The sequence below is a fragment of the Marmota flaviventris genome, chromosome 12 (assembly GCF_047511675.1).
Source record: "Marmota flaviventris isolate mMarFla1 chromosome 12, mMarFla1.hap1, whole genome shotgun sequence".
Classification (NCBI taxonomy): Eukaryota; Metazoa; Chordata; class Mammalia; order Rodentia; family Sciuridae; genus Marmota; species Marmota flaviventris.
In genome coordinates, this window is record NC_092509.1 from 3106548 (window position 1) to 3132800 (window position 26253).

General features: G+C 32.4%; 1 protein-coding gene across 1 annotated transcript in view; it reads left to right on the forward strand.

Moving 5' to 3' along the window:
* The window catches only part of LOC114079472 (zona pellucida-binding protein 1), a 94853-nt gene extending 71330 nt beyond the window's left edge, over positions 1 to 23523 (forward strand). Inside the window, 1 exon segment of the mRNA XM_071619693.1 lies at positions 23429 to 23523. Coding sequence (XP_071475794.1) covers positions 23429 to 23523 — 95 coding nt within the window.
* The last annotated feature ends 2730 nt before the right edge of the window (positions 23524 to 26253 follow it).

Below are 26253 nucleotides of genomic sequence, written 5' to 3' on the forward strand. Positions count from 1 at the left end.
GTTTTGTGTGTTTGGTTGTGTGTGTGTTTGTGCCTGCATGCCATACTGAGAATAGAACCAAAGACCTCATGCTTATTAGACAAGCACTCTACCAGTGAGAAACATCTTTAGCTCCACATAATCATTTTTTATCCCTTTTATATATTGCTTAACTGGATATGCTAATACTGTTAAATTTTTATGTCTACATTCATGAGAGACTTTGGTCTACAGTGTTTCCTTGTAAACAATATGAAATATTTTAATACTAGGGCACTGCTGTTTTAAAAATGAGTTACTGTTCTTTCCTCTTCTTGGCTTTTCTTAAACGACTCGTAAAATTTAAATAACTCTCCTCTCAAATATTTAATACTTTCATTGTTTTCCCTGTCTTGGTATTTTTTAATCTTATTTCGCACATTTAAAATTTTTAACAGGTAAATAGTAATATTTTTGCATGATAATCTGTCAATAAATAAAATTTTACCTGAAGTGACTCCTATAGCTTTCTTTGTCGCTCAGCATTGACATACAATTAATTACATATTGAACTTCTACAGTTTAATTGCTTTGAGATATATACACTGATGAAACAATCACTTTGGCCAAGATATGTGTTATGCACTGAGCTTTGCTTATGCTCTTTTTTCATGAACTTCCTCAATATGCAGTCCCATACAAATATTCATATACTTTGTATCACTTTAGATTTGCATACATTCTTAAATTTTTCTATAAATGGAGTCATGTAACATATACTCTTTGTCTGAATTTGTTCACTCAGCCTGATAGTGAAATTCATCCATATTGTTACATGTGTTAATATTCCTCTCTTTATTGCTGAGTAGTATCTCATTGTATGGCTATACCACATTTTATTTATTTATCCATTCACCTGATGATAGACATTTGGGTTGTTTCCAGTTTTAGGCCATTACAAATAAAGCTGCTATGAACATTCCTGTACCAGTCTTTGTGTGGACATATGTTTTCGGTTCTCCTGGGAAAATACCTATGACTGTGATTGCTGGGTCATATGGTAAGTGTATGTTTAACTTCATAAAAAACAAAACCAAATCATTTTTAATGTGGCAATAAATTTCATATTAAGTCAGCTCAAATATGAGCTAGAAGTTCTGGTTGCTCAAAATCTTTTCCAGTGCATCAGGTATTGTCTTCTTAATTTTGGCAATTCTGGTGTATGTTTGTTATGGTACTTTTTTGTGGTTTTAATTTTTATTTTCCTGACTATAAGATATTTTGAGGACCTTCTCAAGTTTATCAGGACTCTTGGTACTTCTTTTGCACTATCTCTATTCAAATAGCTTTCCCATTTTTTAAAAAAGTTGATTATCATAAAATTATTAGCTTGTAAGAAGTCTTAATATAGGAAAATTATTTTCTGATATACTATAAATATTTTCCCCAGATTATTGCTTGCATTTTTGTTTTCAAAGAAAAAAGTTGGAAAAGTCCATTTTATTAATTCCTTATTCTGTAATGATGTATTTGTGTTCTAATAAATCTTTTCCCACTCTAAATTCAGAAGGGCTTTCTCCAGTATTTTTGAATAGTATTTTTGGATTGTACATTTTGGTCTCTGACCAGCTTTGATTTAATTTTTCTATTTGTTGTAAGAGTTGATGGTAATTTTTTTTTTACCATAAATGTCATATCCTAAATTATCTGGCACCATTTATTGAGTATAGATTTTTCTTTCTTCATTAAAATGCTGTATTACTTCTGTCAGAAATGTAGCTAAGCATATTTGTATGTGTTTAATTCAGCTATATTCATCTATATGTCTATCATTTCACAAATGCCTAAGTGTTTTGATTACTATGGCTTTATATAGCATCTGTTAAAATCATATAGGTTAATCTTCCAACTTTGCTTTTATTTTAAAAATTGCTTTGTTTACTCTGTACTTTGAATTACTGTATACATTTTAGCATTAGCATATCAATTTCTAATTTGATTTTATTGAATCTGGATACAAAATTAATGGTAATTGTCATCTCAACACATTTAGTCTTCTAACACTGAACATGGTGATCCTCCAGTTTTGGAAATTATTCAAATTTATTTCAAGGACATTTTAAGTTTTCAGCATGCAGTTTTAACAAACCCATTTCCTAGGGTTACTCATAAGGATGTTACATTTTATTTTCTGTATTACAGATAGAATTGTTTTAATGATTTAGCTTTCCAGCTAGTTTATAAGAATAAAGTTGAGTTTTAAACAACCTGGATACTATGATACTGTTTATCAATGATTAGAGTTCATAGTTATTTTTTACCTAAATAAACCTATCATCTGATAAACAGTCTTACTTCATTTTTATTATCCATGCCTTTTATTTCTTTTACTTGCTTTATTTTAATTACTAATTCTCTAGTATAGTGTTATGAAGAAGTGGGGAAAAAAGCCATTCTTGCCCTGTTCCAGTACTAGAGATAAAACAAATAACTCTTTAATTTTTAATTATGTTGTTAGCTGTAGGATTTTCTTAGATGTTCTTTGTCAGTTTGAAGCAGTTTCCTAGTTTTCTTAAATATTTATCATGAATAGTGAATTTTCTCAGTGACTTTTCTGTATCTAGTGAAATACTTTCATGATTTTTCTTCTTTATTATTAGTATTATTTGCTTTTTTTGATTTTCTAATGTTGAATCAATGTTTCTTTCCTGAGATAAACCCTACATGCTATTAATTATTTTATTTATTTTTGATTTGTTAATATTTATACCTTTCTAAATTAGAATATTTATTTTTTTATTATGTCTTTGTCATGTTTTTGGATTAAGGTTATGTTGGTCTTATAAATGAATTGCGCTTTGTTTTCCTCTTACTGTACTATCTCCAAGTGTTTCTGTAGCATTGGTGTTATTTTATCCTTCCATACTGGCTGGAATTAACCAGTTTAGAAGTCTGTACCATTGATCTATGTGTAATCCCTTTATTAATAACACAGTCTTTATTATTATTCCTGTTAAGTCTTTAAGACCAGTGGACTGATCTCTCCCAATCTTTTTTTTTCCTCTTATGATGCTGTTTCCTGTTCCACCTTCTAATCCCTTTGCTTTCCTTAGGAAATTTAAAATAAGTATATCTGTATTTTTTTTTTTGAGAGAGAGAGAAAGAAAGAGAATTTTTTAATATTTATTTTTTAGTTTTTGGTGGACACAACATCTTTTTATTTTATTTTTATGTGGTGCTGAGGATCGAACCCAGCGCCCTGCGCATGGTAGGCAAGCGTGTTACCGCTTGAGCCACATCCCCAGCCCAATATATCTGTATTTTTAAAAAAAGATCTTTCTGAAATTATGATAGCATGTATGTTAATTGATCAATTTAGGATTTATTAAATTTGATTATTTTACTATCTTAAGTCTTCTAATCCATGAACATAGTGTCTGTCCATTTATTTAAGTGTTCTTTCATTAGCAGTTTACAGTTATCATCATATATGTCTTATAGATTCTTATCTAGTTAATTTTACTTTGTAGATAGCTACTTTAAGTAGTGGTTTTAATTTTGGTTTGCAATCTATCAAAACTGTTATTTAGAAATATTATTGCTTTAGTTCATTGGCCTTGCCTCTTGCTATTTTGCAAAATTCATGGAAATTTTTGTATATTTCTTTGAATTTCTTTATGGGTAATGACTTCTAAAGCATCCCTTTTTTTAAAAATCAACATGCATAATCATTAAATTTATTTTAAATTGTGCTTTATATTCATCCCATTAATTTCAATGAGTTATGTTCATTGTAAAATTCAAAATATTTTCAGAGATTAAAAGTTATCTAAAATGCTTGAAAACAGAAGTATTTCGGACTTCAGATTTTTTGGGGGAGTGTGTGTATGGAATTGTTACATACTAAATGAGATGTCTTTGTGAACGGTCCCAAGTCTAAACACAAAATGTATTTATGCTTCATATGCACTTCAAATACAAGGCCTCAAGTTGATTTTTTGCAGTGTTTTTAGTATATTTGAGTTTTAACTGCAACTTGTCACACAAGGTCAAGTGTGGATTTTCCACTGTGGCATCACATACATACATCACATACATGCTCAAAAAGATTCAGATTTTTGATTTTCAGATTAGAGATGTTCAACCTGTGTCTCATTGTTCTCTATGTTTATATTCATAAGACATTTAATTGGATTGGTTTTATAGCTCATGGCATATGAGCTATGTTGGTGAAGATACCATAACTGATCCCCAAAAAAGGGTGTTTTGCAGTTATTGAAGGTAGTGTTTTATAAATATAAGCAGATGAAAGTAATTACTAGTTTAAAATCTATTTACTGATAGTGTACTTATTTATTTAAAACTTTTATTCTGTCAGTTTTTGCTTCTTCCATTTTAAAACTGTTATTAGGTGCATAGAGATTTAAAACTATTTAAGTTCTCCTGAATAACTGCTCATTTTGTCAATATGACATATTGCTCTTTTGCTTGATTTTTTTTTCTTTTTACTATTATTATAGGGGTTCCCAAATTCTTATTCCGAATATTTTCATGATAAGGCTTTTCCTACCTTCATTTACTTTTAGCTTATCTGTATATATTGTAGGAAGATTATACTTGAGTCTTGCTTTTTTAAAGTTGAATTTTAAAATGTTTATTTTTATTTTCTATTTGTTTCCTTTGTTCTTTGGTTCTCTTTTGCTGCTTTTTAATAGTTTCTGAATATTTTTAATATATGATAGCTTTTCAGTTTTATTTAATCTATTTAATTTTCCTTTATATTTTTGTATGTTGTGATATAAATTATAATACTATAATTTTATTGTCTACTTAGACTTAATATTGCACAACTTCACATAAAATGTAGAAAACATACTCATTGATGTATCACTACCCTTTCACTATTGGTTTAGTTATATGTATTTCATATAATATTAAAAAAATCCTCAAAACAATATTGTATTTTGAACTAAAAGAATCTCACCTATTTTAAAGGACTAGAGAAGGAAAACAAATAGTCTTCTTTAATTATTCAGAATTTACTAGTGCTTATACTCTTCTTCTTTTCCCAGAAGATTTTCCCTCTTTTTGTTTCATCTAAAAATAATTTTCATGAGCAGTTACTGTGGAGAAAGTATGCTGCTGGCAAATTGTTTTATTTTTCTGGTATCTCAAGAAGGCTTCTATTTTCTTTTTATTTATTTATTCTTATTGGTTGCTCAAAACATTACAATGATCTTGACATATCATATATCATACATTTGATTCAAAAGGGATATGAATTCTTATTTTTACCATGTGTACAGATTATAGGATCACATTGGTTATACAGCCACGTTTATACATACTGCCATACTAGTGTCTGTTGTATTCTACTGCCTTTCCTATCCCCTTCCTATCCCCCCTCCCCTCCCGTCCCCTCCCATTATCTCTCTCTACCCCATCTACTGTAACTCATTTCTCTCTCTCTCTCTCTTTTTTCCCCTTTCCCCTCACATCATCTTATATGTAATTTTGTAGAAAAATGAGGGTCTTCTTCCATCTTCCATGCAATTCCCCTTCTCTCTCCATTCCCTCCCACCTCTTGTCCCTGCTTAGTGGTAATCTTCTCATGCTCTTCCTCCCTGCTCTGTTTTGAGTTGCCCTCCTTATATCAAAGAAGACATTTGGCAATTGTTTTTTAGGGATTGGCTAACTTCACTTAGCATAATCTTCTCTAATGCCATCCATTTCCCTGCAAATGCCATGATTTTGTTATTTTTTTAGTGCTGACTAATATCCCATTGTGTATAAATGCCACATTTTTTAATCCATACATCTATTGAAGGGCATCTGGGTTGGTTCCACAGTCTAGCTATTGTGAATTGTGCTGCTATAAACATTGATGTAGCTGTATCCCTGTAGAATGCTCTTTTTAGGTCTTTTAGGAGTAGTCCAAGAAGGGGAATAGCTGGGTCGAATGGTGGTTCCATTCCCAGCTTTCCAAGGAATCTCCATAATGCTTTCCAAATTGGCCGCACCAGTTTGCAGTCCCACCACCAGTATACAAGTGTACCCTTTTCCCCACATCCTCGCCAGCACTTGTTGTTGTTTGACTTCATAATGGCTGCCAATCTTACTGGAGTGAGATGGTATCATAGGGTGGTTTTGATTTGCATTTCTCTGACTGCTAGCGATGGTGAGCATTTTTTCATGTACTTGTTGATTGATTGTATGTCCTCCTCTGAGAAGTGTCTGTTCAGGTCCTTGGCCCATTTGTTGATTGGGTTATTTGTTTTCTTATTGTTTAATTTTTTGAGTTCTTTTTATACTCTGGATTTTAAGGCTCTATCTGAAGTGTGAGGAGTAAAGATTTGTTCCCAGGATGTAGGCTCCCTATTTACCTCTCTTATTGTTTCTCTTGCTGAGAAAAAACTTTTTAGTTTGAGTATGTCCCATTTGTTGATTCTTCATTTTAACTCTTGTGCTATAGGTGTCCTATTAAGGAATTTGAAGCCCAACCCCACGAGATGGAGATTAGAGCCAAATTTTTCTTCTATTAGACGCAGAATTTCTGGTTTGATTCCTAGCTCCTTGATCCATTTTGAGTTAACTTTTGTGCATGGTGAGAGAAAGGGATTCAATTTCATTTTGTTGCATATGGATTTCCAGTTCTCCCAGCACCATTTGTTGAAGATGCTATCCTTTCTCCATTGCATGCTTTTAGCACCTTTGTCTAATATAAGGTAGTTGTAATTTTGTGGATTGGTCTCTGTGTCCTCTATTCTGTACCATTGGTCTACCGTCCTGTTTTGGTACCAGTACCATGTTGTTTTTGTTACTATTGCTCTGTAGTATAGTTTGAAGTCTGGTATCGCTATACCGCCTGTTTCACTCTTCCTGCTTAGAATTGCTTTTGCTATTCTGGGTCTTTTATTTTTCCAGAGGAAAAACATGATTGCTTTTTCTATTTTTGTGAGAAATGTCATTGGGATTTTGATTGGCATAGCATTAAACCTATAAAGTACTTTTGGTAATATCACCATTTTAATGATATTAGTTCTGCCTATCCATGAACAGAGTATATCTTTCCATCTTCTAAGATCTTCTTCTATTTCTCTCTTTAGGGTTCTGTAGTTTTCATTGTATAGGTCTTTCACCTCTTTTGTTAGGTTGATTCACAAGTATTTTATTTTGTTGAGGATATTGTGAAATGGGATGGTTATCCTCATTTCCATTTCAAAGGATTTGTCACTGATATACAGGAATGCCTTTGATTTATGCGTGTTGATTTTATATCCTGCCACTTTGCTGAATTCATTTACTAGCTCTAGAAGTTTCTTGGTAGAACCTTTTGGGTCTGCTAGGTATAGGATCATGTCATCCACAAATAGTGCAAATTTAAGTTCTTCTTTTCCTATATTTATGCCTTTAATTTCTTTTGTCTGTCTAATTGCTCTGGCCAGTGTTTTGAGAACTATGTTGAATAGAAGTGGTGAGAGAGGGCATCCTGTCTTGTTCCAGATTTTAGAGGGAATGCCTTCAGTTTTTCTCCGTTTAGAATGATGCTAACCTGAAGCTTAGCATAGATAGCTTTTACAATGTTGAGGTAACTTCCTGTTATCCCTAGTTTTTATAGTGTTTTGAACATAAAGGGATGCTGTACTTGGTCGAGTGCTTTTTCTGCGTCTATCGAGATGATCATATGGTTCTTATCTTTAAGTCTATTGATGTTTTATGTTTTTGTATCTGATTTGCCAGAATTTTATTGAGGATTTTTGCATCTATATTCATTAAAGATATTGGTCTGAAGTTTTCTTTCTTTGAGGTGTCTTTGTCTGGTTTTGGAATCAGTGTGATATTGGCCACGTAGAATGAATTTGAAAGTACTCCCTCTTTTTCTGTTTCCTAAAATAGATTGAAGAGTATTGGTATTAGTTCTTCTTTAAAGGTCTTGTAAAACTTGGCTGTATATCTGTCCGGTCCTGGGCTTTTCTTGGTTGGTAATTTTTTGATGGCTTCTTCTATTTCCTCACTTTATATTGGTCTGTTTAAATTGTGTATATCTTCCTGACTCAGTCTGGGCAGATCATATGACTTAAGGAATTTATCGATGTCTTTACTATCTTCTATTTTATTCAAGTATAAGGTTTCAAAATAATTTCTGTCTTCTGTATTTCTGTAGTGTCTGTTGTGATATTGCCTTTTTCATCCGCAATGCTGAGAATCAAACCCAGTGCCTCTCACATGCTAGGCAAGCGCTCTACCACTGAGCCACAACCTCAGTTCCATGAATTCTATTTTCTATGTGTTCTTCATTTCTTGAAATATAGTTTTACAGAGTATGCTTATCAGGGTTTGATTTTGCTTTTGTTTTTCTCATCCCTTCAATGTTCTATTTTGTCTTCTAACATAGATTTGGGTAAAATATTCCCAGATTTGAATTGTTCTTTCCTTGTACATAATTTCTCATTTTTTTGTATCAAATTTCCAGGTTTTTCTTGTATTCCCATTTTGACTATTTTTCTAAATATGGTGTTCTTTATATTTATCTTTCTGAGGGCTCCCTGAGATCCTTCAATCTTTAAATTTATGTTCATCACCAAGTGATATGTATTGCTGCCTTTTCTATTGCCCGTCTCCCTTCTTTTCAAACTCCTCTTCTGTAGTGACCATTTTACCCATCGGTTATATCTGTTAATACTATCCTTTTCTCCCCCCATCATTTTTTCAATTATTTACTCTTCAGTTGGATAAATTAATCTATCTTAAAGTGTTTTACTTTCTCTGCTTCATCTCCATTCTTCTGTTAAGTTTATCACTAAATTTTTATTGCAGATATTCTGTATTTAAATATTGAATTTTTCATTTTTTATTACTTCTGTTTATCTGCTAAGATTTACTATCTTTTCATTTATTTCAAGTATGCTTTTGACTTTTTCTTGGAACTTATTTATTATAGCTGTTTCAAAGTTATTGCCTGATATTTCAACATCTGTCCTTGAGGTTACTATTTGTCTTCTCTCTTGATAATAGATATCATTGTCTTTTATTTTTCTGTGGTTTAGTTTGCATTACATCTTAGAGTGATGAATGTTACATTATGTATCACCTGAGTTCTGCTCAAATTATTTAGAGAAAGTTAACATTTTTATTTAAGCAGGAAATATATCCATCTAAATTTAGATCATGAATTCCTTTTTTCTGTTTACTATAATTTAAATATCATGTTCAAAGACTTTCCTATGTTGGCCTTTCTCTTATACTTGTGTTCAAGGGTTAGTATGAGATTGTTATGGTTTCAAATTTCAGTTCGGTTTTCTAATCTTTTAATGCTGGCTTAGATGAATCTTATGTATGGGGCTGGGGATGTGGCTCAAGTGGTAGCGCGCTTGCCTGGCATGCGTGCGGCCCGGATTCAATCCTCAGCACCACATACAAAGATGTTGTGTCTGCCAAAAACTAAAAAATAAATAAATAAATAGATAAGAAAAAAAAAATGTATCTTATGTATGTGTGGTTCAGGAAGTTTATTGAGCCTAATCCAGAGCCATACATAGAATAAATCAAACTCTTTCTCAATTGTTCTTTGTCCAAGATTTTGCCTTCATCTGGTCATGTCTTCAGGCTTCATTCCTTGGTTCCATTGGCCAGAAAGATGGTCAGTCTGCTCTCATAGTTTCATGTACTGGCATATGCTACTCTGAAACTCAATCCACCCTCATGGTTTCCCTCTGAGAGAAAAAAAAATTAGAACAAATAGCAAACTCTTACCTTTGTTAGTTGCTTATTTCAACTACCCTTTTAAATTCCCTTAATTTCCTTTGTTTTTTTCCCATATTTTTAGTGATGCATTATAGTTGTACATAATGATGGGATTCATTTTTACATATTTGTGCATACACACAAATGTAAGAATAAAATTTGGCCAATATCATTCCCCAGTTTTTCTCCTTTCCCAACCTCCTTTTTTTGTGTAGATATTTCATTTTAGTCTGATTTCATAATTGTTATCAGTGGGATGAAAGGACATTAGGAGACTAGACCACAATAGCAAAATTTTAACTCTCGTTGGGAATAACTTTAATGACAATTCAATAACTAATCACAATAGAACTTTTCAGGTTTTCTGTGCCTGTTTTGATAATTTTTGTCCATTTTATATTGATATTCAAATTTATTCCACAAATTGAACAACATATTTTTTTCTTTAATGGGTCACAAGATTATAGTGATATTTTCTTATTCCTAATATTACTCATTTTTTTCCTGATAAATTTTATTAATCTTTTCACAGAACCCGCATTTAGTTTTTCTAGTATTTGTCTGTTTTCTGTTTCATTAATTTTGTCTCATACGTTTAACATTTTCTAAACTATTTTCTTTCATTTGCATCTGGAAATTAATGTGCTGCAGTGTAGCCTAGACCTTTGATTTGATACTTTTTTTTTCCTTTTATAAATATCTGAAGCTACATATTTTCTCTAACATTAATTTAACTGTATCACCCTATTTGTATTTTTTGTAGATATGTCAAGTTTTCAGTCAGTTCAAATACTTTTTGTAATTTTCTTTGACCCAGGTCATATTCAGTAGTTTTTTTTTTTAATTCCCATATACCTGAAAATTTCCAACATATACATGTTTATTTACACCTAAATTTCTTCTCTTTAAAAAATTTATTCTGTATTGCTTTAATTCTTTTAAGGGGTTTTGAATCGTTTTGTGGTTCAGAACATATCTTGATGGATGTTCATGTTTACAGAAGTTAAATTTTCTGTATTCCTCTTTTTTTTTGGTTTAGTTTTTGTGATTCAGGAGATTGAGCTCAGGGCCTTGCACATGCTAGGCAAGTTAGACAAGTGCTCTGCTACTGAGCTATACTCTCAGAATTTCAAAATTTTATTTTGAAGGAAGGTCTCATGAAGTTGCTCAGGTTGGCCTCTGATTTGAAAGTCTCCTAAGTGAGCCTTCAAGTAGCTGGGATTACAGGAGTGTGTCTATACCCAGCTTCCCTGTTATTTATATTTTCAATTTATTATATCAGTTTGTGAGAGTTGAATGCTTGAAGCTCCTGACTATAGTTGTAAATTTGTCCATTTCTACTAAACTACTTTTAGTAGTTCTGCTATATATTTTTAAATTCAGTAGTTAGATAAATAGACATTTAGGATTGATTTCTGTGCATGTGATTTGCCACTCTGTTACCAAAAGCTCAGTTTTTGTCCCTAATGCCCATTCATGCCAATTTAATAAGAATGGTTATGAGAAAATGTAAAAAGAAGGTTTATTGCTTTGCTAGTAAAGGAGAAGCCGAAGGACTCCTGTCCCTGAGGTTGTGGTTCTGCCCATAAGGAAAAACAGAGGGCTTATTTTAAAGAAGCTTTTCAAAGGCACCATTCCAGGTGTTCTCTGACTGAGGATTGTGATACATTTGTTAATTTGGGAAATAGCCATTCCTTAGATCTTCTAATCCATCCCCCAAGTGTGAATTACATGGTTCCTGTGGTAGCTGTAAGCTCAAAGACAGATAACTCAACCTAGGATGAGCAAAATTAATTTGGTTTCCTGGCCCCCCGTTAGGGAGGGGAAAGTGGAGATGAGGAAATGAAAAGAAAAACTGTATTCCTTTTCAAATAAGTCTGACAACAGAAAGGACTGTCATAAGAAAACTGAAGTGGTTATATTAATAGGTAACAAAGTAAATTTTAGAATGTGAAGTGAAACACTTTTTATACCTTCATTATTATATAATATGCCTATATGTACCTGGTAATATTCCTTGCATGAAATCTACTTTATTAGATATTAATATAATCAGTCTGATTTTCTTATGATTAGGGCTGACATATTTTGGTAGTTAGACATAGACTCTGTAAACATTACTACTTTTCCAGTTGTACTTTGATATACAAATATTTTTAGTTTTAATGAACTCCAAATTATCTTATTCTTTTGTTCCTTAATGCTTTTTGGTCATATCAAATAATCTGTTGCCTTATCCAAAGTTATCAAGTCTTAGCCCTGTGTTTCTTTTTCCCCTAGGAATTTTTAAAATTTTTGCTCTTATATTTATGCCATAGATTGAATTAGAGTTAATAAGTGTATATGGTGTGAGATGTGGGATCCATTTTTTTCTTCCACACATGGAACACTAATTGTCCCTGCATCATTTGTTGACAACATGATTATTTATATAACTAGAGTACTTGGAACCCTTATCAGTAATCAGTTAATCATAGATGAGTTAATTTCTATTTCACTGGTTTATATGACTGTCCTGATGACATAATTAAACTGTTTTTTATTGTGTAGCTTTACAGTAATTTTTGAAATTGGAAGAGTTATATACTTCGACTTTATTCTACTACATGATTGTTTTGTCTATCCCGATATGAATTTGAGGATTGCCATTTCCATTTCTTAAAAAAACGGATATTAACATTCTGATAGGAATTGCATTGAATTTGATAATTTGCTTTAGGTAATACTGATAGCTTAATAATAATGTCTTCCTATTCATTAATACACAAAGTTTATTTATTTAGATGGTTTTTAGTTTCTTTTACTAATGCTTGTGTAGTTTTCAGTGCACAATTATTTGATTGCCTTGGTTCTAGTTTAATTCTGATTATTTGATTATCCTCTTTATTGTGGCTTATATTTTCCTGCCTGTGTTAGTCAGCTTTGTGTTGCTGTGACCAAAATAAGTCATAAAAACAATTTAAAGGAAGAAGAATTTATTTTGGCTCTTGGTTTCAGAAGTATAGTCCATGGTTTGCCGAGTCAGTTACTGTGGGCCCAGGGTGAGACAGAACATCTTGGTGGAAGGGAGTTGTGAAGGAGTGCAACTTATCTCATGGCAGCCAAAAAGGAGAGAGAAAAAGGGGAAAGGGTCACAGGGAAGGTGAACACTTCCAGGGCATGCTCCCAGTGTCTACCTCCAGCCATGCTCCAGCTGCCTACAGTTACTATCTAGTAATTCCATTCAAACTAGGATGGAATAATTATGTTACAGTTCTCACAATTTAATAATTTCATCTCTAAACATCCCTGCTTTGGAGGTAATGACTCATAAAAACCATAACATTTTTCCCCTCATCCCCAACTCAGGTTCATCATCCAAAGCAAAATGGTTTTAATTCATCTCCAGGTCTCCATAGTCTCAACAGTTCCAGAATTGTCCAAAGGTCTAAGTTCCAATCTCATCTGAGAGTCAAGGCAAAGCCTTGGCTGTGAGTCCTCATGAAGATCAAATGCAAGTTACATATGTTTAATATATAGTGATGCAGAGTAAGCATTCCCATTCCAAAAGGGAGGAATAGGGGCATAGCAAGAAGGGATGGGACCAAAACAATATCAAAACTCAGCTGGGCTAACAAGTCCTATAGCCACATTTGGCACCTGGGGTATATTGTCATGAGATGTTCTCTCCAACAAAGTTGGATAGCCCACCCCTTTGGACTTCATTCACAAGCTTTCCTTAGCAGACACCATTTATGGAACCTCTTAATTCCTGGAGTCTCCATTTCAACTTCAGCTTTACCTTTAAAACTTTACACATCACCCTTTCAGAGGCTGCTCACAGGAATTACAACCCTGCCACAGTTTGCCTGACTCCCAAACCTTCCTTAGTAATCTCAGGGGAAGCCTCCATGACCCCCTTACTCTAGCATCCTGTATTCCTATAAAACCAGCACCATATGGATGACGCCAGGGTCTTCTGCTAGCCCTGGGGATGATGACTGCAGTAGCCTCTGAGTGTGGAGGTGGCTGAGCACAGGGAAACAATATCCTAGACTCCCCTATGCAAGGGAATTTCCCCTTCTAAACCTTTGAGCCAGCAAGGGATGTAGTCTTGCAAATTTCTGAGATGCCTCAGACATCTTTCCTATTGTCTGTACACAGTTCTTAGTATCTCTTTAGTGGCTAGAATCTCTTCAACAAGCATACCTTTCTTGGCTCCTGTTTTATATGCACTTTTTTCTGGCCATACTGCAAGTTTTTAAAATCTGCTTTTTCTGAATTATGTTCCCTGTTCTTACAGTGAACCTGGCTAAAAGTTGCCAGGAAAATCCATCCCACCACCTGAAATGCTTTGCTGCCTTAAAATTTCCTCTACCAGTTTAATTAGTTTATCACCTTTAAATCCAGCTTTACATAAAGTCTCAGGACATGGATAAAAAATTTTCCAGAATATAACTTAAGTTACATCTAGTCCAATTCCCAATATAATTTTCATTCCCCCTGGAACCTCATGAGAAGTCTTTACTGTTTGCCTGTTGGTCTTCTGAATTCCCACCAGAATCACCAATGAAGCTCCACTTGCAATATTCTTAAAACTTCTCCCATCTGCATCTTCAAAGTCTTCCTTGCTTCTTCCACAAACCCTCCTTCTCCAAAAGCTTCTGAACCATACCATCAAGTTACTCATGGTAAAAACCCCACTTCTTGGTACCAATTTCTATTTTGTCAGCTTTGCATTGCTGGGACAAAAATATATAACAAGAACAACTTAGAGAAAGATAAGTTTATTTTGGCTGATGGTTTCAGAAGTGTAGTCTATGGTGGGCTATGTCCGTTGCTCTGGACCCAAAGTGAGGCAGAATATCATGGTGGAAGAGGTGGTAGAGTAGTACTACTCGCCTCCTGGTAGTCAGGAAGCAGAGAGAAAAAAAAAACAGGAAGGAGCCACAGGGAAAAAGAACCCTTCTAGGGTATGTCTCCAGGGATATACCACCTCCAGCTGTACTCCTTACAGTATAGCTTAATCATCCTCTTAGTCCATACCATGATGTACTGATTAGATTATAGCTCTCACAATCCAGTTATTTCGTCTCTGCACATTCCTACATAAACAGTGTCTGTTATGGGATACCTCAAATCCAAACCATAAAAACTGTCTCTTTTCATACTGGTCATCTTTGTTTAGATTATAGATTTTTTTTTGAATTTTATGTTATTTGGTGCTGGCTGTTTTTGTGCTCCTGCAGACATTTTTTTTTTATCATTTTATGTCTTACTATTATAATTTGGTAGGAAATCCCAGTTCAGTGTTCTGTCTAGAGGTAATTATTTCCTCTATCTTCCTAAATCCTCTTCCCAGTGGCCTGTGAATTTTGAGTTTTCCTTTCTGCCTGTTGGGAACACGCACTGTGAATCAGCCTGAATGATTACTAGGCACCATTCCTTCTAATGCTGTCAAAGTAGAGGTTCTTTCCCTAGCCTGAGGCTAACTTCCTCCTCACACTGTGCTGATTTGTTTTTTATATTTGAGAAAGATGTACTGATCATCTCCAAAGTTCTGTCTTTATGCGGCTACCTTATCTGTGGTACACAGTCTGAAGAACTCTAGTTTTTTTTTTTTTTTTTGTCTTCTCCAACTCTTAGCTTGGTTATTCTCTTCAATTCAGGGACTTTTTTGGGCTTATCTTAGTGTCCTGTGCCATAATTTGGGAACTTTTGGCAGTAAGCAATGGCAACTGCTTATTAATTTTAGGCTTACTCTTGTAGGACTCATATTTTTTGTTTCCTATCTCTAACGGATCATTGTCCCTTATGATTCAATATCCAGTATCTTGGAAAACATTATTTCCATGTGTTTTGCATAGTTGCTATTATTTTTGGTTGTTTCAAGCAAGATACTAAATTGATTCTGGTAATAGTAGCTTATACTTCTAAGTTCAGGCTAAGGAACTTCCTTTAGCCTACCTTTTGTTGAAGCATTATAATCCTCAATATTCTACTTTTTATTACAAAGCATCATTTTTTAACCTTTAGTGTTGAACGATATATTTTTACTGATTAAAAGTGAGCTTCTATTCATATAGATCTCCCCAAACTGTCATATTTTGAGTATTTTTCTGCATACTTTTCAGAGTTTCTCTTTATTCAGGGATTACAACACTTTGATTCTAGTGCCTGATAATGGAAATCTTTGTCAATTTCATATTGAGTGTATCCTGAGTTTCTTTGTCTTATTCTTTGATGACTGTCATTAAATTAAGGGCATTGGGGCATTTATTTATTTATTTATTTATTTACTTGTTTTTTTTTCTACATTTTTCAGTCTGTCCTCTCTTTTTGTTTATCAGTTACATCCATGTTACACAAATTTATACTGGCCCATGCATCAAATGAAACTATTCATTCTTTTTACTGAGTTCAAATTATACAATATAAAATTGGACATTTTAATGTGAAATTTTGTAGCATTTAATATAATCACAGTGTTAGGAAACCACTATATCTTGTTCTAAAACAATTTAATTACTTCAGGAAGAAACCCTATATTTATTAAGCAGTTATTCCCATTCTCCTCTACCCTGAAACTCTGGCAGTTACCAGTTGACTTTCTGTCTCTGTAGATTTATCTATTCTGGATATTTCACATAAATGAAAACAGAAAATATGTATCATTTTATATTTGGTTTATTTCACTTAGCATAATGTATTACTTAGCATGATGTAGTATATATCAGTACTGCATTTCTACTTGTGGCTAAATAATATTTCATACTATGTATGTATGTATATATATATATATATATGTGTATAATATATATATATATATATATATATATATATATATATATATATATGTATAATCTCTCCATTCATAGCATTTGGAGTGTTTCCAAATTTTGAATATTGTGGTTTCTGCTGCTGTGAACATTTATGAAAATGTATCTGCTTAACTACCCATTTTCTGTTCTTTTGGGTAAAAAACAATAATGGAATTACTGGATCATATTCTGTTTTTAACTTTTTGAGTATGTGCCAAATTGTTTTTCACAGTGGCTACTACATTTTATTGTCCCACTAGTAACATCTGTGGTTACTTGTTTGTTACATGATATCTTGGGTAACACTTATTATTTTCCTTTAACAACAAAACATACAATCCAACTTTTAACCATTTTAGTGTGTATGAAGTAGTGTCTCATTTAGTGTTAATTTGCATTTCCCAAATGACCAACGTTATATTGAGCATCTTTTACTGGGCTTGGTGGCTATTTGTGTATCTTCTTGGGGTTGCCTATGTAAGTCTGTTGCCCCTTTGTCCAGTTGAGTTTTTGTCTTTTCGTGGTTGAGTAATAAAAGCGCCAGATATTCTGTATCTTAAGCCTTTGCAGGTATATGTTTTACAAATATTTTCGTGTATCCTCTAATTTGTCTTTTATATTATTATTAATAATCTGGAAATTTATTATTAAAACAGATTTAGAGATTTGGTTTATATATTATTTTTTCTTTTATTGCTCATTCTATTAGTGTCATATCTAAGACACTATTACAAAATCCAATATATAAAAGTTTCCTATTTTCTTCAAATAAGTCATCAATGTATTTTGTGCTAATTTGTTCTATATATATTTTAGTTGTTGATAGACCTTTATTTTATTCACTTATTTTTATGCAGTCAAACCCAGTGCCTCATAAATGCTAGGCAAGTACTCTACCACTGAGCCACAACCCCAACCCTTGTACTAAGTGGCTTGAAGTATGAGTCCAAATACATTCTTAACTATACAGCTACCTAGTCATCCCAAAATTATGCTGAAGAAATGTCTATTTTTACATTTCATGCACTTTTCATCATTGATGGAAATCAGTTGTCTTAGATATATAAGGTTATTTCTAGATTTTCAATTCTGTTCCATTATGTTTTTCCTTATGCTAGTATTATAATTTATTATTATGCAGATTTTTAGTAAGTTCTTACATTTTCATGTGCGATTTTGTCAGCTTTGTTTGTATTTTCAAGTTTCGGGTGCTTAAGACCACTTGTAATTCCATGTAAATTTGAGGATCATCTTTCCATTTCTTCAAATAAAGCTGATAGAACTTTGATATGGAGTATATTTAATATGTAGATTGTTTTTGATAGTGTTGCTAAAAATAAAATGAAGCAAAACCATTTAAATGTAAATTGCACTTGGACACCTCCCCCCCCCCCCCCCCCCCCGAAAACTGTTAGAGCTAATAAAGGAATTAAGTTGTAGGATACAAGGTCAACACACAAAAATCATTTCATTAGGTGTACACGCATGCAAGTTTGTGTGGGGATTGAGAAAATGAAGGAGAGATGGGGAGGAAGAGGGAGATTGATTTTTCCATTTAAGCAATGGGCAATAGGTTGCATCCACTTCTTGGCTATTGTGACTAATGTTATAGAGAACACAGATGTGTAGATATCTCTTTTCCTGTAGTCATTTCTTTTGGATCTATATTAGGATAAGTTGCCACAATAAAATTTCATAGATTGGGTGTCTTAACAGAAATTAAGTTTCTCACAGTTTTGAAGATCAGGGTTCTGTTCAGATAAGTTCCTGGTAAAGGTATTCTTCTTGGTTGCAGATAACCATCTCTGATTATGTCCTCTCACGGCCTTTTCTTTGTGCATGTTGATGGAAAGAAAGAAAAAAAAAGAGAGTGCACATAATCTCTCTGGTGTCTCTTATTTGACACTAGTCCTATTGGATCATGGCCCAATTTTACTCATTTAAGTTTACTATCTTAAAGACACTGTCTCTAAATATATCCTCATCAGGGATTAAGTCTTTCATGTCAATTTTGTGGTAGATACAGACATTGAGACTATAAAGTCTTCAAATATGTCTTTAAAACCCTGATTTCAGGTTTTTCAGCTAAATACCAGAATCAGAATTTCTGGGTCATATGGTAATTCTATTCTTAATTTTTTGAGGAGCCATCATTACTATGTCCATAGCTGCTTAACCATTTTACATTCACATTAAGAAAATACAAGGTTCACAATTTCTTCATTCCTCACCAGCTCTTATTTTCTGTTATTGTGATACTTGCCATCTTTAATGTGTTTGAAATGGTGTCCCATTGTGGTTTAGATTTGTATTTCTAATGTTAAGGGTCTTTTCATGTATTATTGGCATTTTATAATATCTTTTTTTGGAGTTAATATCTATTCAAGACTTCTAACCATTTTTTTTTTTTTTTGGTACTGGGGATTGAACATAGGGACATTTAGCCAGTGAGTTACATCCCAGCCCTTTTATTTTTTATTTAGAGACAGGGTCTCATTAAGTTGCTGAGTTTTGAACTTGTAATCCTCCTGCTTCTGCCTCCCAAATCACTAGGATTTAAGGCACATACCCCACACTTAGCCACATCAATTTTTAACTGGGTTGTTTTTGTGTTATTGTTGAGTTGCAGGAGTTTTAAGTATATTTTGATATTAACTCCTTACTAGATACATCATTTGCACATATTCTTTCCTTTTTGTTATATTCATAAGGTCTTTTGATGAATAAAGATTTTAAATTTTAATGAAGTTCAATGCATTTATTTTCATTCCTTGTGTTTTTTTGTGTCAATGAGAGAAATCATTACAAAATCCAGGGTCATGAAACTTTTCCCCAATATTTTCTTCTAAATATTTTACAGTTTTAGCTCTTAAGTTTATGTCTTGGATCCATTATATGATATAAGTTAAGAGCCCACATTCAGTTTATGTGGATATCTATTTTTCTCAATACCATTTATTGAAAAAACAATTGCCCTCTCATTGAATAATCTTAGTAGTATTATTGAAATCATTTGACCCAATGAGTTTATTACTGGATCTTCAGTTCTGTTTCATTGGTCTATATGGCTTTCTTTTGGTAGCACTACATTGTTTTGATTACTAGTTTTATGTTTTACAATTAGGAAGCATGAGATCCTAACTCTGCTCTTCTTTCTCAAGGTGTTTTAGCTATTTGGTTTATCTTGAGATTCCAAATGAATTTTAGGATACAAATTTCTATACCTGGGGAAAATAAAAGCCATTTAAATTTTGATAGGAATTGCATCAAATCCATAAATAGCTTTGGGTGGAGCTACATTTTAATGGTATTGTCTTCTAACCCATGGTGATGTGGTGTATTCTCTTTTACTTGTGTCTTTTAGTTTATTTCACTGATCTGTGTTAGTATTTTGCCAACTTGGTTAAATTTATCCCAAAATATTATATACTAATACATTGTAAATAAATATTTTTGTAATTGCCGGATAGGATTGTTTTATCATTGGTGTATTTAAACAGAACTTATAACTGAAAATTTTTATCCACTGGACAACAATTTCCCATTACACACCCCTAATCCCTTAGTAGCTACTGTTTTTCTTTCTGTTTCTATAAGTTTGACTACTTCAGATAACATCTTTTAAGGGGACTCATGCAGTGTCTTTTTTTTTGTGATTGATTTATTTTACTTAGCACAGGCTTATTTGTGTTGTAGCACATGACAGGATTTCCTTCTTGTTTGAGAGTGAATTTTATTATGCATTTTCCATTTTATGTATGTTTGTCCTCCTGTCTACCAGCGGACAACTTGGTTGCTTCTCCCTCTTAACTACCAAGAATAATGCTTCATTGAACATGGGTGTGTAAATATCTTTTTCAGATCTTGCTTTTAGTTTTTTTGGATATACATTCAGAGGTGGGTTTGCTGGATCAGATGGCAATTCTATATTTAATTTTTTTGAGGAACCTCCATTATGTTTGTGTTTTTCATAGAAGATTTGTATTCCCACTAACAAGGCAAAAAGTTTCCAAATTTTCCACATCCTCACCAACATTCATTTATTTTTCCTCATACTAATCTATATAAGGTGATACCTCATTATAGATTTTATTTGCCTTTCTCTTACAATTACTGATGTTGAGCATCTTTATATGCTTTGTCCATAGGTGTTTCTTTTTTATGATTCCTCCATATACATGGCTGATATTAAATGTCTTAATTTTTCTGATAATTTCCTTGGTTCTTTTATAGCCTTAGGAATTGTGTTCATGCGTAGTCTCTTGCCCATGCATGTATGGATTTGTAGTTATGGTTTTTAGGAACCATACCTATGGCCTGAGATATGACTTGTGCCATCATCAAATCCAATGGCAGGCATCCCTCATGCATTTAAGAGTGCCAATTCTGTCTGCTCTGTTCTCTCAAGTATGTGGAGTGGAATTTCCCAGAACTGTATTGAGGAGGATGTTGGGCATGAGTGAGTAAAAATGCCATAAAATTTCCCACTATTTTCCCCACTATTTTCTTTTGCAGATATTTTGTTTTGTCTGTGTGTTCACTGGATTGCTATAGATATTTGACTTGTTTTCAGAGCTCTTATGAAGTTACTTTGTCCTGTACCTTGTAGTTTACTTAATATTTTCATGAGAGAACTGGGGTCCAGAGCTTCCTATTTCAGCATCTTGTTGAACCTTCTCTCAGTATATATTTTGATGTTTATTTGCATTGTTTAGATTCTGGTTTATTTTAATACTTTTTTGGTATAGTAAAAAGCTCATAAGTTAACCAATTGTATTTTTCTCTTTTGGTGCCTATTTTTAAAGTAGTTTTCTTTTCTTTCTCATTGATTTATCTGGGTAGTTTATATATTCTGAATCATATTCTTTTGTTGATTACATAGCTGCAATTATTATCCTAATGTGCTCCTTGATTACTACTTTAAAATTTTATTAAGTCCTTAATTCATTATCAAGTAATTTTACTATGTTCATGTATGTATCTTTTAAAGAAATTCCTTACCTAAAATTTGAGAAGGTTTTTTCCAGTACTTTCTTGTCATTTGTTTATAAGTCAATACTAAGTCATCAGTGCATCCTTCTTTCTTTAATAAATGTAGTCCTCTTATCTTGTTCTATATGTTTAAATTCCATTTTAACATTTTCCCTCAAATATGCTTTACAGAGAAAAATATTTTAGTATTACAATACTAGGAAAGAATACTACAGATAAGGATTCTCTAGTATTAGACATATTATATCATGAAAGTTTGTTATTTCTAATAGCTATTGCAAGATCATATATACATAACCATGAACTCAAAATTATGCCAATATTGGTTCTTTTGTGACAATCAGTATAAACTATGTATGTAAAAATAGCATGAAGATTTCTCTTCAGCTTGTGCTGTGATTTAATACTTCCAATAAATTTGCTTAGCATTACCACATTTGTGTTTTCAGGAAATATTAATGTGTGATTTGAGAGAAAAGGCATTATGATCACATATGTTTGAGAAAACATACTGTATTAACATCATTGGGACTTTAGTATGTACATTATCAGTTTAAAGTTTCTTGTTATTTGTAAAGCAAAACACATCTATTTAACATTGGTGAATTCGTATTTTTTTCCATCTGAAACATTACATTCCAAATAAAACATCTACTAATATTTGAAAAAGTCTGTGGAATATAGTATTGAAAATATTTCCTCTGAATAAATAGTTAAAATATTTCCTAATTTTAAAAACTACTTCTTAAAACTTAAAACAATATGAAATTAAATAGTAATAGTATAATAATCCAGACATTAACACATATTATTATAATGCTGGAAGAATTTATTTGATGTCCTATAACATCCATACCTTATATGTATGACTGAGATCCTTGTCCAACTACTCTTTCAATAGGAAAAGGAGAAACAGGTTAGATGCTCAACCTAGTTAGAATTCTGCATGAAAGAATGTGAAATGCATGGCTCTACTTGCAGTGGATGAGATGGTAGTCCCAGAGTGCATTCTGGTTAGGCATTTATTGATTGCATATACACTGAGTGCTTTTTCATAGAAGTCATCTCATTTTAATCCTTATGTTAATATTATGAATTTGGCTATTATTTTACCTGCTTTACAAATGAGGATAGTCAAATTTAGAGACTTGAATGCTTTACCTGGGATTCCAGAGTAAATCTCATTAACAAATGGTATTTGAACTCTGTTTCTTTCTGCACTTCTTTAACTTTCTGTCATGAAGAGATAAGATATGATAATATATTCATGGCATTATCCTTATATTAGGGATTATCAAATTAATTTAAATTAGCATTTTTTCAAATTTTATATTTACTAAGTAGTAAAAATAGGACTTGAAATCACAAGATTATAAAAAATAAGCTGTAGTCACTTTGCAGATTGAAGCTACCTTTACAAATCTAAGGCACAGTTTATGATGGGCCATCTGATAAGCACAATTGGTTGTACCTGTGATGTTGACATCTAGTGGCTTCTGCTATAACTGAAAGAATGATCTATTCAACCTTTGAACTCAACATTGTATTACCAGTAAAAATTATTCTAGATTATAGTCTTTGTCTGAGCCAGGATCAGAGTGAAAAGCTTTTATTATTATCATTTTACCTAAATGAAGAATATAGAGTATTAAGTTTCCAGTGGCAGGAGGGAAGAGAAACAGGAGTTTTTAATAGGCATAGAGTTGCAGTTTTGCAGGATGAAAATATTCTGGAAATTGGTTATACATGTGAGTATACTTAACAATACTGAAGCTACAATTAAAAGGGGTTAAAGACATTAAATTATATTATATGTATTTTACCTCAATTAAAATAACACTTAAGAGAATCTTTGACAATTTATGCTACATACAAAGTTAATTTATGTAACATTTTGGGGACATATTACTTATTAATTTATTGTTTATTCACAGTGATCTGCAGCCCTGGATCTTATAATCCCCATGATGGAATTCACTGCCTTCAGTGCAACAGCAGTCTGGTGTATGGAGCAAAAGCATGTGTATAGGACATTATCTTGAATTATTTGGTGGTTTATTAAACATAAAAGTATATTTTTGAAATATTAATATATAATAAATCACTATTATGCTAAAATTAAATAATCAGATTTTACAACAAAAGGTCTCATTGTTTTAATCATAGTATGTCCACATACTTTTAAGTGTGAACATCCTGTTATCTTTATCCATGAATGCTAAACCTACACATGATTTCAGAATATCTCTTGTATCACTGTTTAAAAAATAGTTTTAAATATACTGTATTAGATTAGCCCAGAAGATTTTGAAGGGTTTTAAAAATATGTATCCCATTTTCTTTACTATATATTCACTGGACTCAGGTCACCACGTTTTTTTTATAACTTTGATTTTAGCATATTTCAATCCTTTGATTTAATTTTATGGAAATTTAACTATTCTAGTTCACCCTTTCACAGTTCAAAGCCAGTTTTAAATCCTACATCTTATTACTGCAGTTGTTAGTCTTTTTAGTGTAAGGCCTAACCCCAACCACATTGTGGGTTTTTAAAACAGTTCAATGTGGCTATCTTTTTTTTTTTAATTTTTATTGTTGGTTGTTCAAAACATTACATAGTTCTTGATATATCATATTTCACACTTTGATTCAAGTGGGTTATGAACTCCCATTTTTACCCCGTATACAGATTGCAGAATCACATCAGTTACACATCCATTGATTTACATATTGCCATACTAGTGTCTGTTGTGTTCTGCTGCCTTTCCTATCCTCTACTATCCCCCCTCCCCTCCCCTCCCCTCCCCTCTTCTCTCTCTACCCCCTCTACTGTCATTCATTTCTCCCCCTTGTATTTTTTCCCTTTCCCCTCACTTCCTCTTGTATGTACTTTTGTATAACCCTGAGGGTCTCCTTCCATTTCCATGCAATTTCCCTTCTCTCTCCCTTTCCCTCCTCAATGTGGCTATCTTAAACTTCCATTTTAAAGTCTCTTTAATTACCCTGACATTTCAGAATGAAATGGAGAAATCATTATATTTCCCTAGATCAACACTTGAACTTTCTCAGTAGGGAGACTAAGATATTTCTTTTTTTTGGATAATACCTCTAGAAAAAGAATCACTCATTAGAAATTTTATTTTATTTACTTCACTATTAAAAATGAGTATTATGTGTTAGTTATTACTGATACTATGACTAATATTTATCTTCTCTCACACAAGGATGTTATATTTGAATTTGAAAACTTATCAAAGGTTTAAGTACCAGGAAAATACATAAATTACTTACAAAATGAACAGTTTCTCAATTTCCTAAATATTGTTTGATTTATTTTTGTATCATCTTTGCTATGGGACATTCCTGTTTTGCTCTTCATATTTCCTTTCTTAAAAGGACACAGATATTTGTACTTACCAAATTACACAAATTGGATGTAGGTACAAGTGGTCAACACATTAACAGAAAAAGTATTAATTATATGCTGGGAACTATTATCCTTGATAAAATAAGTGTATGGTCCAGTAATTAAGTGTATGGCCCAGCCATCCCATGGACAAATATAACCCTGGAATTCTCACACAAATAAAAATGGAAGATAAATTAACTGTGGCTGTATTTTGTTGTTAGCCCTGGTAGTGGTTTTTTTTTTTTTTTTTAAATCTCTTTCATCATTATGATGTGATTGTTTTCATAGAATTTTTTTCAAATGCCTTCTTTCCTCTGGTAAGTAACATATTAAGCATTATTACATTATTACTGGAGTGAGTTATCATAACTAGTACATATTGAATGTATAAAATGATGAATTAGATATAATTCTTTCCTTAATTTTTACTCCTTAACACTGGCTAACTTTATTCTGTTATTTAAAATTTTACTAACATAACTTATGATATGTTTTTCTAACACATGAATAGCATCACATAAATAATAGGTCAGCCTGGTAATGCAGAGATAGAGTTGGGATGGCAGTAGTAAGTCCTAGAGGTCAAAATCTATACTGAAGACATAGGTGATCTGGGTAAGAGTAGACTAAAAAAAAAAGAGGGTGATAGGAGTAAGTTCAGGATTTTTAGCTTAGATAGGCAGACTGGAAATGAACCTTCACAAATACCAAAATTTAGAACAAGATAAGATGAAAGTGTGAGTCCAGGCAAAGAGAACAATTGGCAGAAATTGAAGCAAAGGAAAAACATAGAAGAAAGCGAGACATTAATTATTTCATGTTCCTGTTTCCCATGGTGAAATGTTTATCATTTATTTTAGTTGGTTGTATATTTGTCTTTCACATTCAGTTATAGGATATTCCTGTGTTTTAACCTTCTTCATAGGATATAGTGAAGTGCATAATAATTAAATAATAGACATTTAAAATCATTTTGAGTAAAAATACTTCAATAGCTAAGACAAAAGTACCTTCTGTTATAATGCCAGACAGGCTATTGAAAGGTTGTTTAAATTTATGACAATATGTATGATAAAAATCATAAAATAACCCAAGAGAAATTATCATAAATCAGCTTCTGTTGAATATTTTTGCTTGCATCAAAATATTTTACATTAAAAATAATAATATCTTACATTTATATAATGCCATAATTTTCACAATATTTTTGAAAATTATATGTTCTGATATTTTTACCAACCTCTGAATTTAGAAGGGCACATATTATTCTCATTTTGTATTTATTAGATTTTTTCTCACAATATGTAGTATGTGCTCATGTAGTATGTGCTCATTTGGCAGTATGTAAAA